Genomic DNA, 18,368 nt, shown 5'->3' on the forward strand with positions numbered 1-18,368 from the left:
CACACCCCATTCCAAATTATGCAGCGCTTCCTTAAATATTCTATCTGAATACAAATTGAACAACAGTGGGGACAGTATACAACCCTGTCTGACGCCTCTTTGTATTTTGCATATTTCTGTTGATTTTCCATTTATGCAAGCTGTCGCTGTTTGACGCCAGTATAATTTTTCTATAATTCGTACATCTTGACTATCAACTCCTTTATCCTTTAGTATTTTAATTAATTTGTGATGTACTCGATCAAAGGCCTTCTCATAGTCAATAAATACAGCAAAGACGTCTTTCCTTTGATCTCAGCATTTCTGCAATAACACATTTAGTGCAAAGAGTGCGTCCCGGGTTCCCAGTCCATTTCTGAAGCCAAATTGTGTTTCATCCTGGTCTTCTTCACATTTATCTCTGATTCTACTGTGGATGATACGTAGAAAGATTTTCAAGGTGTGCCTCATAAGGCTTATCATTCTATAGTCGCTACAGTTTTTCGGACGTTGTTTTTTTGGTAGGGTTATGAATTCGGACTTTAACCAATCTTCAGGGATATCACCAGTCGAATAAACATCATTGAAAAGTTTAACTAGTATTCCAATGTTTTCCTCATTTATGAGCTTCAACATTTCTGTAGGTATGTTGTCGGGACCAACGGCTTTCTTGTTTTTTGCCAATTTTATAGCATGTTGTATTTCTGATTTTAGTATTTCTGGTCCTTCACCTTCATCTAAAGTGTCCAGTTCTTCGGGTCTATAGGTGCTCATATATAGGTCTTTAGGTGCTCATATATATTTATTCCGCCAGATTATATCCCTCTTTTGTGGTTTTTGTGGTCTTCTTCTACTACCACTGTGTCTTACTTTAATTTAATAGTTTGTCTTACCTCACAATAAAAAACAAACTTCTTCCTTCTTTTACAACAGTGGTAATACTGATTGCAAAAACTCTCCGCATGTTGTATGTTTTATATTAGACAGTTGCTGATTGACCATTTACCTGTTACTTAATTCTCAATCAAATATTAGATAATATTGGCTAACTTCATATTCAATAATCAACAAAAATGTAATTAAGATTAAGACAAATAAGAATTCGATGGTAATTATGATCATCGCAGACGTAACGTTGTCGCAGCACATAATAAATATTATTTCCTTTCGATAGTCGAGTTTAGCTGATTATTGTGTCTATGAGATAGTAGATATAATTTATAATAAAGACGTAAATTAATATTACAGATTTTAGATAACATGAATCACTGTATAATAATATATGTGGATCTAAGAAAATAAATTCAGGAAAAAGGAAAAACAATTCTTAGTAAGTCTGGTACCCATAATTCTGTAATAGTAAGGCAAGACTTGAGCAAATAAGAAACTCACAAAACGGCTCAAAGTATAATACAAAAGTATCTACAACAGAGACATTACAATGATTACATTCCTTTTTGGTTAAAATTTTCGGTCATTGACATTTTGTTACCATTTTTTAAATATAAATACCTAACTACCTAAATATCAACGTATAAACTAAAGACAAGATTAGACAAGGAGTGAGACAGGGCTATGACCTTTCTTCACTCCTGTTTACTCTGTACTTGTAATCTATATTTAGGGAAGCTTTGAACGAGGGCCAAGTAGTCCAAGGAAACAAGGTTTTTGTCGGGACACTGACCCATGCAGTCAGGTTGCAAATGAGTTTTTTGGGTACTTTATAAATAACACATTATAAATATGTACAAAAATGCCCGTCACAGTTCGAGGCATATATTAGTTATTATCAAATAAGGGTCAAAATGGCAGTTTTTTCGTTTAAATCGCTACAGGTAAAAATAGGATACTTAAAAATATATTATTTAGAAGTCAAACTCAAAGTTTTTCATCCTAATAAAAACATTTAAAAATATTTTTAAAAGATATTTAATTGAAAAACTTATTGGACCATTTTCCTCGTAACACCTCCATGGCTTCTAAAAATTGCAAACCAGATGGATGCTGCAATGAAGACAAGAGGGAATTCTAAAATTTGAAATTCACAACCCCATCGCACAGCTTTACTCGATAGGAGTAATACTAATAGAAAATAAAAATAGTCCATTCTTTCACGGTTTTTGCTCTAAATTTTAAAGAACCGCTTGGATTGACATGAAATTAGGCATACGCATAGCTTACATGTCAAAGAAAAAAAGTGATATTGGGCCGACGTGTGCTTTTGCCCTGGGGGTGACTTTCACCCCCTCTTGGGGGTGAAAAAATATATGTCCAAAACAACTCCGGAAATGGGTAAACTGACTAATTTTAAGTAACTTTTGTTCTATAGAGCTTTTTCGCCAAGTCAACACTTTTCGAGTTATTTGCGAGTGAATATGTTCATTTTTCAACAAAATAACCACATTTTTAGACGGTTTTTCGCAAATAACTCAAAAAGTAAGTATTTTGTCGAAAAAACCGTTCTTAGCAAAAATATAGCCTATAAAAAAGTAAAAAAAATGGTGTACGCGTTAGGTCTCTGGATCTCGTAAACCCAGAGTTATAGCCAATGAAATATAGATTCATATTCACCAAATTTCAAATAGAATATTTCGACGTGAAATATCCAAAAAATGAAGCACTTTTTGGGGAAAACCCATTTTAACTTTTTTAAAGTGTTTAAAAAAAGCTTTATTTCTGTTTTTACGAAAAGTTTCTAGCATTAAATTTAAGCAAGTTACGCTCAAAATAAAGTTGGTCCCTTTTGTTTTTGCAAAAAAAAATCGAGAAGACCACCCACTAATTAGCAACTTAAATGAAATTAATCGTTGCCGCTCCATAAATTATTTTACTTATATTGTGTTTATATGATCTGTAAGTTTCATCGATTCAAAGTGTTTATTTTTGAAAAAATTTGGTTTCAAAGTAAAATTTTTAAAAATTTAAATTTGGAAAAATATGCTTTTTTCAAAATAACTTAAAAATTGTTATCAGTCTCGAAATACAAAAAAAGTCAGATTTGCTTTTCTGAATATCATGTATTTTTTTGTTTTTCTGTTAGACAAAAATTGATCAAGATTTGGTGTTTCTAAATTTGCATACATTCGTGATCAGTGACTCGTTCAACCCCTTTTAACTACAGCCGTTTCAATAATAAGGACTTTGAACCGATGAAACTTACAGATCATATAAACAATATATACACGAGTCAAGAAACTTGTGAAGTCGTTACGATTACGTTCATTTAAGATACTAATTAGGGGGTGATTTTCTCGATTTTTTTACCAAAACCAAAAGGGACTAACTTTATTTTGAGCGTAACTTGTTTAATTTTGATGCTAGAAATTTTTTTTATAAAACAAAAATGAAGCTTTTTTTAAACACTTTAAATAAGTTTAAATGAGTTTTCCCCGAAATGTGCTTCATTTTTGGTTATTTCACGTTAAACCTTTTTATACCATCTGAACCGTTTATGCTAGAGTAAAAAGACTTTCAGGGATTACCCATGTACTGGTGCTATTTACAAATTTGTATAATGCACCCCCATTTTTTCCCCGAACCACCCAAAAAAAAAAGAAGAATTAATAAATAAAGTGATTTAATTAATAATTAAATTATTATAAATTATATAAATAAAATTAAATAATTAATAAATGCCCTTTATTAATATGCTTCATATATCATTTTATGCACGTTATTATTACCCATACATGGACACCAAAAGCGATTTCCTAGTGCAAGCTCTGTAGCCAAAAAAAAAAAAATAAAATGGGGGTTAAATTTTTTTTTTGTTTTTTGCTTTTAGATCCATATGGGCATATGTTTCATCAATAGTGCTTTTCAAAAATATATATGGTTATTGCAACATCCCTGCGTAAACCACCCCTATCCTTGAAAATATACTGCAGAAACTACCCATATCTCTTGGCGAGCATGTTTTTACGATTTTCTCATTACCTATGCATTCTTTTTAAACAAAACTTATACAAGGTTCAAGACCACTATTTACTCTAAAAATTAGGTCCTATTCATTTTTTTCGTATAAGCAACCGTTACGGCACAGTGGCGCCGTAAACCTCATATATGCTTTGGCGGGCTCCAGTTTTTGTTTTTTTTTTTCGTCATCTGTTCGTTTTATTGATAAAGTACTTATGTAAAATAAAACAACACAGTGTAACCTACAAATTATGACTTATGCACATTTTACAATCTTTGCGCCCCAAAGCCACAGTGGTTGCCCAAAATCAATTTTTGCATATTTTCGCCACCTACACGCATTTTATTGTATAAATGCTACCTTAATAGCACAATATTTACCCTTAGATGGTCGCTAAGCAGTGGCGGATTCAGGGAGGGGAGATGGGTGATCACCTCCCCCCCTCTCAAACCAAGTGATATTATATTCAAAGATTATAAAAATATTCATTTATTTTTAAAGAAATTTAGCCAATTGGCACCCCCCTCTTAACGATGCTGGATCCGCCACTGTCGCTAAAGCATAAAAAGTCATTCTTATAAAAATTATATTAATATAATATAAGTATTTCTATAAAAATAAATGAATATTTTTATAATCTTTAAATATAATATCACTTGGTTTAAGAGGGGTAGGGGTGATCGCCCCCCATCACCCCTCCCTGGATCCGCCACTGCTTAGCGACCACTTAGGGGTGAATATTGTGCTATTAAGGTAGCATTAATGCAATAAAATGCGTGTAGGTGGCGAAAATATGCAAAAATTGATTTTGGGCCACCACTGTGGCTTTGGGGAGCAAAGAATGTAAAATGTGCGTAGGTCATAATTTGTAGGTTACACTGTGTTGTTTTATTTTACATAAATACTTTATCAATAAAACGAACCGATGACGAAAAAAAAACAAAAACTGGAGCCCGCCAAAGCATATATGAGGTTTACGGCGCCACTGTGCCGTAACGATTGCTTATAAAAAATAAATAGGACCTAATTTTTACAGTAAATAGTGGTCTTTAACCTTGTATAAGTTTTGTTTAAAAAGAATGCATAGGTAATGAGAAAATCGTAAAAACATCCTCGTCAAGGGATAGGGGTAGTTTCTGCAGTATATTTTCAAGGATAGGAGGGGTTTCCGCAGGGATGTTGCAATAACCATATATATTTTTGAAAAGCACTATTGATGATCCCATTGATGAGCCCATATGGATCAAAAAGCAAAAAACAAAAAAAAATTTCAACCTCCCATTTTATTTATTTTTTTTTTGGCTACAGGGGTTGCACTAGGAAATTGCTTTTGGTGTCCGTGCATGGGTAATAATAACGTGCACAAAATTATATATGAAGCATATTAATAAAGGGCATTGTGTGTGAAGGATTCCAAGAAAATCACTTTATTTATTAATTCTTCTTTTTTTGGGTGGTTCCGGGGAAAAAATGGTGGTGCATTATACAAATTTTTTAAATAGCACCAGTACATGGGTAATCGCTGAAAGTCTTTTTACTCTAGCATAAACGGTTCAGATGGTATAAAAAGGGGTTTTTTAAAATGTAACACCCTGTAATTAAAAAAAGGGCAATTACCCTTAAGCGAAACCTATACCAAAAAATCAGCCACTTATTTTTAAATAATTGCCGCAGGATTTCTTCTTAATTTCCGTTACAGTTAGGGAAAAATATATTTTTTTAAAAACATCTTTTTAAAAACTTGTCAACTTTGGGGCGCTACCCCCGCTAAACGATGGATGATAGACATGTGCTGTCGGGAAATAAGTCGTAGAAAATATAGTCCTCTTCATGTTTCTATAAAAAAAATTTTTTGTAAAAGGTACAGGAAGGGCTACGTTTCGGAAAAACCACAAATTACCTCCTCTAAAGGGGAGAAAAGGGGGTTCCGGGGCGAAGTTTTTTCAGAAAAAGTTAGTCTTATAATAAGTAACCCTTGGTATAACAGAAAAAAAATAAAACCTGACTTGTGTCCATTTTGCAAGGTTCAACCTCTGTTTCCTACACTACTTAATAAGGTTTATAGGGTTGCTCTTTGGAGTTCCAAATATTTGTTTGTAGAATTTATCACAAAAACAAAACATGTGCTGTCTAATAAGAAGGTTATTAATGACAGAAAGTTTTTCTGGATAAGGATGTGAAATGTTCTATTTAGACCATTTTTCTTGTATGATACTTCCCACGAAAAGACACAAGTGAACACATTCAGGTCAGATAGCTAATCGAAAAAATAAACGATATTTAATATCCCTAGACTTATGTACTTTGTGAATTACACGAAGGCCTTCGCTTAAGTTAAAAATAGCACCATAGAATATTATGGTCAATACTAGCGGAGATGGAGACACCCAACCACTTAATTCGGCTGGAAAGACATCTATATGAAAATTATAAGTGCACAGTAATAATAAACCACAAACATTCCGATTAATTTCAGAACAGAAGCCAGTGTCCAACAGAGCTGCATAATCTCCCCAACCCTGCTTAATGTTTACCCCAAATACATTATGCGAAGAGTACAAGAATTATGGGGGGGGGGGGTTGTAACCTGTTAAAATCATTAACCTGAGATACGCAGATGACATATTAATAGTCACTTCAAAACAAGAAGAAATGTAAAATATAATGAGACATCTGGAGGAGAAAAGAAATGAGTATAGGCTACAGCTACAGGTACGTAGTAGTAAAAAAAATAGGATAGTAGACAGAGCACAAGACAATCTTCAAGATATTGGGGGCTTCTATATAGTAAATAGTTTCATGTACTTGGGGTCTTCCCTATCAAACGAAGGAGGATGTAACGGAGTGATACGTAGAATGCTTACTTTTGTAAGAATAGCTACATTATGATGAAACTGGTAACAATATTCTAAAACTAGACTACTGTGGCGAATACAGAATTAAAATTTATGTAAAATAGTACCAATTTTCCCTATAGCCACGAAAGTATCCGAAAGGCGGATCCTGAAAAAAGAAGATAGAAATAAAAAACGAGGCTTTTCAGATGTGGCAAGTTAAGAATATTCTGAGTTGAACGTCGAACAAGTGTATTAATACTAAAACAACCCAAGTCTCAAAGTAAATAATCGATTGCCTAAACAAATACAGCATAGATATTTGCAGTGTTTTAGACACATTACTAGCAGAAGAGATACGATAAAAAAATTGATGGTCGAGGACGGAGCTAAAGGAAAAATAATTAGGGGAAGATCCCAATAAATACTGATTAACCGAGGGTTACACAAAGTCGAAAAACTAGCCCATGCTGAAAAATGTAAAGAAGGATGGAAGGAAATTGTAATAAAAATTATAAAAGTTTTATGGTGTCACACATTTTGTGCACATTTATATAAGCATAAGGGATTACGACTGACTAAAGGTTACTACGATAACATTAAATTAGATGGGCATAGATCAAGGATAATCGAGAAGAAAGTGCGTAAGTAACGAGCAGAAGAAAATACAAGCCAAAGGGTATCTACCTACAAATAAAATTTGTGTCAAAATCGAATGATTTTTGGAAATTACATATAAAACCGAAACAGACGCAAACCTGTAACAAAAAATGTAAAAATAGATAAAGTACATAGTTTTTAGCTATTATTATCTATTAACGCAATTGCTTTTGGTATCTGTAGAAATAATGGTTGTCAGCGCAATCTAAACTATTTTTATTTTTACAGTATCCATTTATTTATGTTTTGTCGTCGGAGTACCTAATTGTGTACCCTTTTGTATGTGAGTCACGTATAAAATCATATTGTATTATGTAACTAAGTTGAATGAATTATTTTGTATTTCATATAAAATAATACAGATTGATTAATGATCATATCTGCACCCTGGACTATATACTAATAGTCCCGGGAAATACGGTTTTTCAGGGCACTACATTATCCAGGTAGCTGATAACTATTTTAGTTATTGTAGACCTATAGAAAGAAAACCTACCTGTTCCGTGCCTAGAGTTCGGAGCCCTTTTTTAATTATTAACAATTTAGTACAAAAAATGCGATTTTTTCGATTTTTTGCACCCCATTCAAAAGTTAAATAGTTGACATAAAATTACACAATTTGATTTTTTTGGACATTGAAAAAGCTGCAAAATTCCTAGTTTTGAAAGTTAAAAAATCAATTTATTGCTTCGCAAACTGCAATATAAGGAAAATATTGTTATTTGTCAATAACTTTTATTAAAAACTAGCTGACCCAGCAGACTTCGTACTGCCTCAATAGGTAAAAACAAACTTTTGTATACAATAAACTTAAAATCAACAAAAGGAATTCGTAATTAATAAACAAAAAATGCTCGATGTGAATGGTTTTATTATTGTTTTTAATTAATTACACCTGATGTTTGAAGTAATAAAGTCTAGTTAGAAGTAACAAAATAAAGTTTGTAGTGCAACAGTTACAATCTTAAATTTGTTTATCTTATAATGAATATAACAGCTTTATTTAATCTACATTCAAAACAACCCTCTATTTATAATTGTGTTAGGAGTTGTCCAACTATATAGGTGTTGATTAATCAAAATAAAATTAAATATCATTAAATAAAATGAAATAAAATAAACGAAAATAAATAAAATACTTAAATTAAATAAAATTAAATAAAATGAAACAAAATTTATTAAAATTAAATAAAATTTTATAATTTGCTGCTTGTCCTTTTCGTGTGCTCAGAACTTTTCTCCTGCTTGCCGTTTGTCAGAAAAGTTGGGTTCAGAGATATTTTTTGAAAATTTCGACAGTTGCACTTTTCTTCGATGAAATTTGTTGCTCGTTCTTCTTCTGTTCTCAGAATATTTCTACGGCTTAAGATATTGTATCTCGGACACCGATTGCGCTAGAGAAAAAATTTTAGTACGGTTCTGCTCGGAATTCAGCAAGGAAAATACCTACTTAATTTCGCATTTTTCACGTTATTATTGTGAGATTTATGAGGTCATATGCAACCCCCTTATGACGTACGCGTACGGGTATGAAATAATATAGATAACAAACTACTCCCAGTCCGGTCGAGTCTACCTGCCAAATTTCATAAAAATCTGTCAAGTGGTTTCAGGAGTATGGCAACAAACACTGCCACCGGAGAATGTTATATAATATAGATGTTAAATATTTAACTGGCTATTTATATAAATATTTATTTAAATAACGGTTGAAGACAAAAAAGTGAAAATTTAGGATTGTATGTATCTTCTGCTTCTCCATCATACAAAATTAAAAAAAAATGGTTTGTCCAAAAATTTAAAAAATATATCAGGGTGGGCAAGCCCCCTTACGACATACGGGCATGAAATAAAAAGAACAGTTTGTCCAAGAAAATAAAAATTATTTAGTGGTTGGCAAGCCCACTTTTTACTTAATTTGGTCGTACCAACTCAGAAACCGCCCCAAGTTCATGTACAACAACTTTCATTAAGCTCATCATCTGATCAAATGCATAGTTTGCGAGTCTATAAGGTACATACATACAAACATTCATTTTTATTTATATAGAAGAGGTAATATTTAGATGGCTGTTAAAAAATAACGGTTGGTGATAGAAAAGTGAAAATTTAGGGTTGAATGTATCTTTTGGTTCTACATCATGTGAAATTAAAAAAGAACAGTTTCTCAAAAAAAAAAATAAAAAAATTACTGGGGGGCAAGCCCCATTTTTTACTTAGTTTGGTGGTACCAATTCAGAAACCTTCCCAGGTTCATGTACAACAACTTTCATTAAGGTCATCATATGATCAAATGCATAGTTTGCGAGTCTATAAAGTACATACATACATACAAACATTCATTTTTATTTATATAGAAGAGGTAATATTTAGATGGCTGTTAAAAACTAACAGTTGATGATAGAAAAGTGAAAATTTAGAGTTAAATGTATCTTTTCGTTCTACATCACATACAATTAAAAAAGAACAGTTTGTCCTAAAAAATAAAAAATAATTATTGGGGGGCAAGCCCCCTTTTTACTTAGTTTGGTCGTACTACCCCAGAAACCTCCCCAGGTTCATGTCCAACAACTTTCATTAAGGTCATCATATGCTCAAATGCATAGTTTGTGAGTCTATAAGGTACATACATACAAACATTCATTTTTATTTATATAGAAGAGGTAATATTTAGATGGCTGTTAAAAAATAACGTTTGTTGATAGAAAAGTGAAAATTTAGGGTTGAATGTATCTTTTGGTTCTACATCATATAAAATTAAAAAAGAACAGTTTGCCCAAAAAAATAAAAAATAACTATTGGGGGGCTAGCCCCCTTTTTACTTAGTTTGGTCGTACTACCCCAAAAACCTTCCCAGGTTCATGTCCAACAACTTTCATTAAGGTCATCATATGATCAAATGCATAGTTTGCGAGTCTATAAGGTACATACATACATACAAACATTCATTTTTATTTATATAGAAGAGGAAATATTTAGATGGCTGTTAAAAAATAACGGTTGGTGATAGAAAAGTGAAAATTTAGAGTTGAATGTATCTTTTGGTTCTACATCACATAAAATTAAAAAAGAACAGTTTGTCCAAAAAAATAAAAAAATAGTTATTGGGGAGCAAGGCCCCTTTTTACTTAGTTTGGCCGTACCAACTCAGAAACCGTCCCAAGTTCATGTACAACAACTTTCATTAAGTTCATCATCTAATCAAATGCATAGTTTGCGAGTCTATAAGGTACATACATACATACAAACATTCATTTTTATTTATATAGAAGAGAAAATATTTAGATGGCTGTTAAAAAATAACGTTTGTTGATAGAAAAGTGAAAATTTAGGGTTGAATGTATCTTTTGGTTCTACATCACGTAAAATTAGAACAGTTTGTCCCAAGTTCATGTAAAACAACTTTCATTAAGGTCATTATCTGATCAAATGCATAGTTTGCGAGTCTATAAGGTACATACATACATACAAACATTCATTTTTATTTATATAGAAGAGGTAATATTTAGACGGCTGTTAAAAAATAACGTTTGTTGATAGAAAAGTGAAAATTTAGGGTTGAATGTATCTTTTGGTTCTACATCATATAAAATTAAAAAAGAACAGTTTGCCCAAAAAAATAAAAAATAACTATTGGGGGGCTAGCCCCCTTTTTACTTAGTTTGGTCGTACTACCCCAGAAACCTTCCCAGGTTCATGTCCAACAACTTTCATTAAGGTCATCATATGATCAAATGCATAGTTTGCGAGTCTATAAGGTACATACATACATACAAACATTCATTTTTATTTATATAGAAGAGGTAATATTTAGATGGCTGTTAAAAAATAACGGTTGGTGATAGAAAAGTGAAAATTTAGGGTTGAATGTATCTTTTGGTTCTACATCATGTGAAATTAAAAAAGAACAGTTTCTCCAAAAAAAAATAAAAAAATTATTGGGGGGCAAGCCCCATTTTTTACTTAGTTTGGTGGTACCAATTCAGAAACCTTCCCAGGTTCATGTACAACAACTTTCATTAAGGTCATCATATGATCAAATGCATCGTTTGCGAGTCTATAAAGTACATACATACATACAAACATTCATTTTTATTTATATAGAAGAGGTAATATTTAGATGGCTGTTAAAAACTAACAGTTGATGATAGAAAAGTGAAAATTTAGAGTTAAATGTATCTTTTCGTTCTACATCACATACAATAGGGCTTTTCATTCACAGTCATTTGTTTCGAGCTTCTGTCATGTGTCACATAATATTAATATATCTACGTCATACGTTATTGGTATATAACAATGATACAAACCAAAGACGTATGGCGTAGATATATTAATATTATGTGACACATGACAGAAGCTCGAAAAAAATGACAATCGATGAAAAGCCCTATTAAAAAAGAACAGTTTGTCCTAAAAAATAAAAAATAATTATTGGGGGGCAAGCCCCCTTTTTACTTAGTTTGGTCGTACTACCCCAGAAACCTCCCCAGGTTCATGTCCAACAACTTTCATTAAGGTCATCATATGCTCAAATGCATAGTTTGTGAGTCTATAAGGTACATACATACAAACATTCATTTTTATTTATATAGAAGAGGTAATATTTAGATGGCTGTTAAAAAATAACGTTTGTTGATAGAAAAGTGAAAATTTAGGGTTGAATGTATCTTTTGGTTCTACATCATATAAAATTAAAAAAGAACAGTTTGCCCAAAAAAATAAAAAATAACTATTGGGGGGCTAGCCCCCTTTTTACTTAGTTTGGTCGTACTACCCCAAAAACCTTCCCAGGTTCATGTCCAACAACTTTCATTAAGGTCATCATATGATCAAATGCATAGTTTGCGAGTCTATAAGGTACATACATACATACAAACATTCATTTTTATTTATATAGAAGAGGAAATATTTAGATGGCTGTTAAAAAATAACGGTTGGTGATAGAAAAGTGAAAATTTAGAGTTGAATGTATCTTTTGGTTCTACATCACATAAAATTAAAAAAGAACAGTTTGTCCAAAAAAATAAAAAAATAGTTATTGGGGAGCAAGGCCCCTTTTTACTTAGTTTGGCCGTACCAACTCAGAAACCGTCCCAAGTTCATGTACAACAACTTTCATTAAGTTCATCATCTAATCAAATGCATAGTTTGCGAGTCTATAAGGTACATACATACATACAAACATTCATTTTTATTTATATAGAAGAGGTAATATTTAGATGGCTGTTAAAAAATAACGTTTGTTGATAGAAAAGTGAAAATTTAGGGTTGAATGTATCTTTTGGTTCTACATCATATAAAATTAAAAAAGAACAGTTTGCCCAAAAAAATAAAAAATAACTATTGGGGGGCTAGCCCCCTTTTTACTTAGTTTGGTCGTACCAACTCAGAAACCTTCCCAGGTTCATGTACAACAACTTTTATTAAGGTCATCATATGATCAAATGCATAGTTTGCGAGTCTATAAGGTACATACATACATATATATTCATTTTTATTTATACAGATAATTTAGAACTTTGGTGTTTTACCCAAAATTGTGTATTGGTGTACCTACTTAACAAACGCTCAAGATTTGAGACCGATACATGAATTAGTTTTAAAGTTATTATATTTGTTTATCCCAGAGGCCTATTTTTTTCAATAATGTAAGATAGAAAATAGTGAATATAGGGCAATTCTGTGGATGCCAAGTTTATAAACTGATATTTTTAGCACGAATTTTTAACAAAAAAAAATTGGACTACGTCAATTATTTGGGCCAAAGTTAACCATGGTTCTTTTTTAATTCACAGATAATTTGTTAATAATAATTAAGGAACCTAATTAATGTCATTTTAACGAATGAGATTTGTGTTGTTTTTTCAAAAAATTTGTACCTTCATTGTACCTTCATAGCACCCTCTACGAATTTTCAAAAATGTTCAAAAAAGCAATTGCATACTACGTACTAAAATTTTGTATAACTCCGGATCTACTCAATGGATTTTAATCTTTATTTTTTAAATATATACGTAATTTCTAGGTACATTACAAATATGAAATTTGCTTATACGTAAATTAATTAATTAATATAGAGTCTGATTTGTTTCAATAAGTTTTGAAAACATAAATTTCTTTCAAAAATCTATTCTTTTAATCATAGTATCATTAATCATCAGAAAAATTTAAAGTACACTTTAATAAATAAATTATTTTTAATAATTATTTACCTAATCAAGACAATTTATTTATTAAAGTGTACTTTAGCTTTTTCTGGGATTACTAATAATAATATGATTAAAAAAACAGATTTTTGGCAAAAAATTATTTCTCCAAAAAATGTCTAAACAAATTAGACTGTTCATTAATTAATAAATTTTCTGAAAAATTGCCTATTTGTAATGTACACAAAAAGTACATGAGCATTAAAAAAGAAAGATCAAAATCCATTGAGTAGATCCCGAGATATAAAAAATGACAGCAGTTTTAAGGTGCTTTTTTAGTTTTTGAATTCGTGGATTTGTAGACTCTCGGCTCTCCCTTCACTTACCACGACTAGTCACAACTTAAACTACATTATTGAAAATTCCTGTAATATACCAGCTGTTCGAATATGTAAAAAGATTTTTTCCACAGACAATATTTTTAAAGTTATTCTAAATATTTAAAAACTACAAAATTTAAAAAATTTGGCATTAGTATTTTTGATTATACTAATTAAGTTTTATCTTTTTTTATAAATTTTGATAGTAGCACTCTTCCACTTTCATTGGGCATACGCAGAATTGCTGTATCTTCATTAATAATTGATGTCTTATGTTATTGCAAAATAAAGGTCTCTGGGAAAAACAAATAGAATAACTTTTAAACTAATTAACGGATTGGTCTCAAATTTTGAGGGTTTGTTAAGTACGTCAATACTCAACTTTGAATGAAACACCAAAGTTCTACGTTAGTTTTAGTAAAAGTTATTATTAACAAACGATTTTTACTTATATTGCAGTTTGCGCAGCACCAAATTGACCTTTTAACTTTCAAAAATCAGCATTTTGAAGGTTTTTCAATGTTCTCAAAAATCACATTTTGTAATTTTATGTCAACTATTTAGCTTTTTAATGGAGTGCAAAAAATCAAAAATCAAAAAATCAAATAAATCAAAATATCGGTTTGTTGCAGTAAATTGATAATAATTAAAAAGCGGCCCTGAACTATATTCAGGAAACAGGTAGGTTTTCTTCCTGTAGGTCTATAATAACTAAAAAAGTGATCGGATACCTGGATAATTAGGTGTCCTGAACATGGTCCATTTTTGTCGTATTTCCCTGAAGTATACATAAAAAATATATGTTTACTTACTTAACTTCAATAAGACTGCAACAACAAAAATTTTTATTTTGAGACACCCAAATTTTACCACCATTTTTTTCGGAAAATTCAAATCAAAACCGTTATTTTTATACTACACGAACTGCAGAGTCCTGTCACGATCTTTCGGTGATATTCACTACGCGAGTGATTCTTTTATGACAATTCGATAGTTGATAGTTCTACGGTTTGTTATGCATGTCGAGGTATCACATGTAGCATCGATGACCATGGGCGTCCGGTTGACAAACTGTATTATGAGTAAGGCGAGATCAAATGACTAAATGATTTCACGCTAACTTTCCTCAAAGGTGTAAGCTAAGGTCAATTGGAATGATTCGTAAGGTTTGAATTAACACAAAAAATTTTAGTTGGCCGAAAAATTTTAGTCATTACTGAATGAAACATTCAGCTATAAATCAATTAAAAGAGAGATCAAATTAGCCAAAGAAAAATGGTTGAGAGAAATGTGCGACAAATTAATGGAAGATGTAATATCCAGGCACGACTTATTTAATGTGCACAAAAAAGTAAAGGAAATAAGCAACATATTTAAGCAACGTATTTAAAAAAAGAATGTGTGTGTACATCGTACGCACGTAAGAAGTTATACTTCTATTATATATTTTAAAAAGTTTATTTTTATTTTATTTAAATATTAAACTATTTTTAATGCTTACCACTTTCCAAAAATTTTTATTAAAATAATACCAAAAATTTAAAAAAATAGAAATTGTCCGCATTTGAACCCGGGATCTCTCGATCTGTAGTCGAATGGTCTACCAATGACCCACGACCTCACTATTTATGGGGTTTCTCGGACATAATGACAAATCACGGTAACAAATAGACTCGGCAGTTCCCAACCTTTTTCACTTGAGGAACACGGAACACTAACTTTAAAACTCTGTCAGCCATAGCACACTTGGGTAAATAATCTCTATATGAGTACAATCATAATGAATTGTTATGTGAATTTCGCGGCACACCTACAGGGATTTCAGGGCACACCAGTGTGCCATGACACACTGGTTTGGAATCTCCTTAATAGACGAAGTGAAGTATAAATATAAAAACGTTTTAATAATAGTTATTCTCTTACTCCCGAGGAAGGCAAATCCAAAGACAAAAAAATTAAATAAATATATTTACTAAGAACACTAATCATCATTCTCTTTGCCTTATCCCTATGCGAGGTCGGCTTCCCTAATTGCATTTCTCCATACAATTATATCTTGAGTCATATCAATATTAATCCCCTTTACCAACATGTCCTGCCTAATCGTCTCCCCCCACGTTTTCTTTGGTCTTCCTCTCCTACTCCTTCCAGGAATCTGCACTTCAGCAATTCTTCGTACTGGGTGATTAGCGTCTCGACGTTGAACATGACCAAACCATCTCAACCTATGCTCTCTCGTTTTGGCATCAATTGGTGCCACACCTAGACTTCCCCTAATATACTCATTTTTAATTTTATCCTTTTTTGTCACTCCACTCATCCATCTAAGCATTCTCATTTCCGCCACATGCATTCGTCTCTATACCTAGGAAAAGCAGAATTATAGCTAATGAAAAATAGGTTCATATTTGAAAAATTCCAAATAGAATAATTCAATGGGAAATATCCAAATAATGAAGCATTCTTGGGGAAAAACATTTCAACTTTTTTAAAGTGTTTAAAAAAAGTTTTATTTCTGTTTTTATAAAAAAAAAAAATTCAAGCAACAAATGTAAGCAAGTTACGCTCAAAATTAAGTTGGTCCCTTTTGTTTTGGCAATAAAAAATCAGGAAGATCACCACCCAAATAGCAACTTCAATGAAATTAATCGTTACCGCTTCACAAGTTACTTTACTTATATTGTGTTTATATGATCTGTAAGTTTCATCGATTCAAAGTGCTTATTTTTGAAAAAATTTGGTTTGTAAAATTTTTAAAAAATTTGAATTTTGAAAAAATGCTTTTTTTTCAAAATAACTTAAAAATTGTTAGAGATACTTACCAAAAAATATGAAACAATAAAAAAGTCGGCTTTACTTTTCTGAATATTTTGTATTCTTTTCATTTGAATGAATTTCAATTTGAGTTCATTTGAAATGCTAATTAGGGGGTGATTTTCCCGATTTCTTAACAAAAAAAGGGACCAACTTTATTTTGAGCGAAACTTGTTTAGTTTTGATGCTAAAAAATTTTTTTAAAAAACAAAAATAAGCATTTCTTAAATACTTTAAAAAAGTTCAAATGAGTTTTCCCCAAATAAGTGCTTCGTTTTTTGGTTATGGCACGTTAAAATATTCGATTTGGAATTTGACGGATATGAACCTATTTTTCATTAGCTATAACTCTGCTTCTACTAGGTATAAATCCTAATATATACGCCATGTTTTTCAGTTCTTTACGTGCTATATTTTTGATAAATACTTACTTTTTGAGTTATTTGCGAAAAACCGTCTGAAAACGTGGTTATTTTGTAGAAAAATTAACATATTCACTCGCAAATAACTCAAAAAGTATTAACTCGGTGAAAAAACTTTATAGAACAAAAGTTGCTTAGAATTAGTCATTTTATCTATTTCCGGACTTATTTCGAACATATATTTTTCACCCCCAAAAGGGGGTGAAACTCACCCCTAGGGCATAAGCACACATTTGCACAATACCACTTTTTTTCTTTGACTTGTTAGCTATGTGTATGCCAAATTTCATGTCAATCCAATCGGTTCTTTGAAATTTAGAGGTTTTGCAATATTTTACCTTTAAAGAACGTACTAAGGTAGAACACACTATTATATACACACTATTATATAAAAAACACACTATTATATATAAAAAATGCTAAAATTAGGAAAGTGTATGATCCAGATAATATCTACACCAACTGAGTTGCTGAAACAAAAAGATTAAGATAACATAAAACTAGTAGCAATGCCTCAACTCGAATAAAAGTATGTGAACGAACAAAACCAGTTCAATTAAAACGAGGTGTTAGACAGGGAGATACAATCTGTAAAAAAACTATTTAGTCAAGCGCTGGAGGATGTCTTCAAAAAAATTTAACTGGGAGCAACGAGGTATTAAAATCAATGGACAATATCGGAACCACCTACGATATGCGAACGATATGATCTTAATAGCCGCCGATTAAAAAGTAGCCTTAAAAACCATGTTAGAAGAATTAAATGATGAAGCAAAAAAATAGGACTGAGGATGAATTACAATAAAACAAAGATTATGACAAACATAGACAAAAACTCCTCGACCACGTTAGGTCAAAATATAAAGTTAAGAAACAGGGCCGGACTGGCTCCTAAAAAAGGCGCCAACCCAATCTCTAAACAAAGGCGCCAGACCCCCTTCTAAGCTTTTGCATCAAACTTTTTTGAAATCCTAGTGCATTAGGCCTGGATCCCGCGTACCAAAAAAAGTTGTATAATAGCAAGCTGAAAATTTGTTAATAGGTTAACGATGTCTAGTCGGATAAACTTGGATGTATGGGAACACTGGAATATGTGAAGTTTTAATTGTGGTAACAGGTTAAACATTTGAAACGTCAGACTACGAAAACTGTCACATGTATTTTGTCGGACAGAACTTCCAATTTATTTTTTACTCATTAAACTCTCATGGAAAAAT

At 31.6% G+C, this 18,368-nt stretch overlaps 1 protein-coding gene across 1 annotated transcript in view; it reads right to left on the minus strand.

Moving 5' to 3' along the window:
- Window positions 1–14,942, minus strand: part of LOC114337471 (carbonic anhydrase 1) — an 80,981-nt gene extending 66,039 nt beyond the window's left edge. Inside the window, exon 1 of the mRNA XM_028287912.2 lies at window positions 14,728–14,942. Coding sequence (XP_028143713.1) covers window positions 14,728–14,791 — 64 coding nt within the window. The 5' untranslated portion in view covers window positions 14,792–14,942. The remainder of the gene's footprint in view (window positions 1–14,727) is intronic.
- Window positions 14,943–18,368: the final 3,426 nt, after the last annotated feature.

Source organism: Diabrotica virgifera, chromosome 5, assembly GCF_917563875.1.
Source record: "Diabrotica virgifera virgifera chromosome 5, PGI_DIABVI_V3a".
In the NCBI taxonomy this organism is placed as follows: Eukaryota; Metazoa; Arthropoda; class Insecta; order Coleoptera; family Chrysomelidae; genus Diabrotica; species Diabrotica virgifera.